Source organism: Aegilops tauschii, chromosome 7 (genome assembly GCF_002575655.3).
Source record: "Aegilops tauschii subsp. strangulata cultivar AL8/78 chromosome 7, Aet v6.0, whole genome shotgun sequence".
NCBI classification, from domain to species: domain Eukaryota; kingdom Viridiplantae; phylum Streptophyta; class Magnoliopsida; order Poales; family Poaceae; genus Aegilops; species Aegilops tauschii.
This window is the reverse complement of record NC_053041.3, coordinates 459,973,772-459,976,522: the sequence shown is the minus strand read 5'-3', so window position 1 is coordinate 459,976,522 and position 2,751 is coordinate 459,973,772. Positions and strand designations below refer to the sequence as shown.

Here is a 2,751-nt window from a genome sequence, read left to right as displayed (position 1 = left end):
TCGTAGTCGCCTCGGTGTACTGTCATCAACTTCGGAGCATGGAAATCTCTCGAGCGTTAAGCCACAGGCACAGAACCGCTGCCATGAGAGCTAAACGTGTGATGTTCCCGCGCGTCGCCCGCGAAGATCCGTCAAAACAACGACACTTCTCACGGATGCGGAAACTAGCAGCACGCCATTGTTGACTCGCTCCGGACGTACGTGGCATGCAAGCGGCCACACGCGAGTCAGCGCACAGCCGCTATAAATTCGGAGAATGCCTGAGCATGCATGCCATTCCATCCACTGAGCTAGATTTCATTCGATCCGTTGAGCTAGCCATGACGAACGGGTACCTCTTCCGGGAGTACATCGGCGCGCAGTTCACCGGCGTCCGGTTCTCCGACGTGCCCGTCAACACCGGCGTCAGCTTCCACTTCATCCTCGCCTTCGCCATCGACTACCTGGCGAGCCAGCAGTCCAAGCCCACGCCGACCAACGGCGTCTTCAAGCCGTTCTGGGACACGGGCAACCTCACCCCCGCCGCCATGGCCGCCGCCAAGGCGGCCCACCCTAACCTGAGCATCATGGTCAGCCTCGGCGGCGACACCGTCCAGAACACCGGCGTCAACGCCACCTACGACCCGACCTCCGTCGACTCGTGGGTGGCCAACGCCGTCTCCTCCCTCTCCGCCATGATCAACCAGTACGGGCTGGACGGCGTGGACGTGGACTACGAGCACTTCGGCACCGACGTCGACACGTTCGTGGAGGGCATCGGCCGCCTGCTCACCCAGCTCAAGGCCCGCTTCCCCAACATCCGCACCTCCATCGCGCCCTACGAGCTCCCCGTCAACCAGAAGTACTACCAGGCTCTGTGGAGGAAGTACTCCGGCGTCATCGACTACGTCAACTTCCAGTTCTACGGCTACGGCGCCAACACCATCGTCCAGTACTACGTGCAGTTCTACGACGAGCAGGCGCGCAACTACCCCGGCTCCGGCGGCACCAAGTTGCTCGCCAGCTTCAAGACCGGCGACGTCACCGGCCTGCTCTCGCCGGATCAAGGCATCAGCGGGGCCAAGGAGCTCCAGCGGCAGGGCAAGCTGCCGGGGATCTTCATCTTTTCGGCGGATAGCTCTAAGATGAGCCCCTACGGGTTTAAGTATGAGACCCAGGCGCAGCAGATCGTCGCCAACCACTAAGTGGTGGATTCTATCCATGTCTGCGGCGCACAAATAAGACAAGTTTGCTGCATACAGCATATATACGTACGAAGCCATGTATCCCGGATATGTACGGGGACTAAATAAATATCGTGTACGTACTCAATCTTGAATAAGCGGTATTACCATGCAAAAAAAAGAGCTTGAATAAGCGGCACCCTACTTTGGTTTGCTCTGCATGATGTGTCTTTCGTGTGAGTGGGAAGCATGGATGTATGTATGGGACCGCCAATACATCAGACGCCTGAATTTTTTTTCTTGTGGCAGTGAGTAAATAGCATAAAACTACCACTTTTCGTCCTATGGTTCTAAAAAACTACCACAAATTTGTTTGTGACTGATAACTACCAGAATCGGCGTCGGCTGTTTCAAAAAACCCAAAACATCCGTGGCTAAGGAATTAAACCGGTTTATGACAGGTCGGGCCCGCACCTAAACGAACCGTTTGTTTGACCGCTAACTTACATGTGGGTCCTACACGTAAGTTTTGTAAAAAAAGCAATCGGGTCCCTACAAGTTTTCTGAAAAAGCAATCAGGTTTCTGTGAGTTTTCTGAAAAAGCAATCGGGTCCCCGAGGCAAGGCAACGCTGTCTCCTTCGGTCGGCAAGCCGCGCCGGAGCTCGAGGAGCTCGCCGGCCAACAGCAGCGCCGTCCCCGCTGCTCTGCTGTACGCGCCGGAGCTCGAGGAGCTCGCCGGCCAACAACAGCGCCGTCCCCGCTGCTTTGCTGTACGCGGCGGAGCTCGCCGGCCAACAGCCCCGCCGAAGGAGCTCGCCGGCCAGCAGCCCCGCCGTGAGGATCTCGCCGGGAGCAGTCGTGGCGTCGCCGCGGAGCTCCCTTCCGTCGCCCCGCCGTCGTCCAATGCGTGCGGGGTGGCCGCCGTCGTGAAGGGGCGCGCCGGGGAGAAGCTCGTCGGCGACGAGGCTTGCCGGATCTCGCCGCCTCAAGGCCGCCGAGGCACGGCGTGGAGGTGGCGCAGGAGAGGCATGGCGAGGCGGCGGCCACGGGCGAGGCACGTCGGGGCGGCGGCTGCAGGCAAGGCACGGCGGGGCGGCGGGACCCGACCGCTGCGGCACCCGTCGCCGGCAGCCCCTGCCTTCATGCCCTCTGGAGGTGAGCTCGCCGGTGGCGGCGTGGCAGCCGCTAGGTGGAGGTGGAGCTCCAGTGGGGTGGGAAAGGAGGCGAGGTGGACGGCGGCTGGGAGCTCGCTGGAGGGACCCGATTGCTTTTCATTTTTTTGGCAGGGACCTGATTGATTTTATGCCACGTCAGTTAACAGTCAAACGAACGGTCAAACAAACGGTTCATTTAGGTGCGGGCCCGACCTGTCATAAACCGGTTTAATTCCTTAGCCACGGATGTTTTGGGTTTTTTGAAACAGCCGACGCCGATTCTGATAGTTATCAGTCACAAACAAATTTGTGATAGTTTTTTGGAACCATAGGACGAAAAGTGGTAGTTTTATGCTATTTACTTTGTGGCAGTTGAATATCTGAGCCGTTGGATAAAAAAAATTGAGGGTTGGATGATAGTCTTTCAACCTCC

The 2,751-nt window shown here is 58.2% G+C and overlaps 1 protein-coding gene across 1 annotated transcript; it reads left to right on the top strand.

Moving 5' to 3' along the window:
• The first annotated feature begins 263 nt into the window (after positions 1-263).
• LOC109747974 (chitinase 2) lies at positions 264-1,437 on the top strand. Its single transcript, XM_020307022.4, has one exon. It carries the CDS (start codon positions 267-269, stop codon positions 1,182-1,184), a length of 918 nt encoding a protein of 305 aa, XP_020162611.2. The 5' UTR covers positions 264-266; the 3' UTR covers positions 1,185-1,437.
• The last annotated feature ends 1,314 nt before the right edge of the window (positions 1,438-2,751 follow it).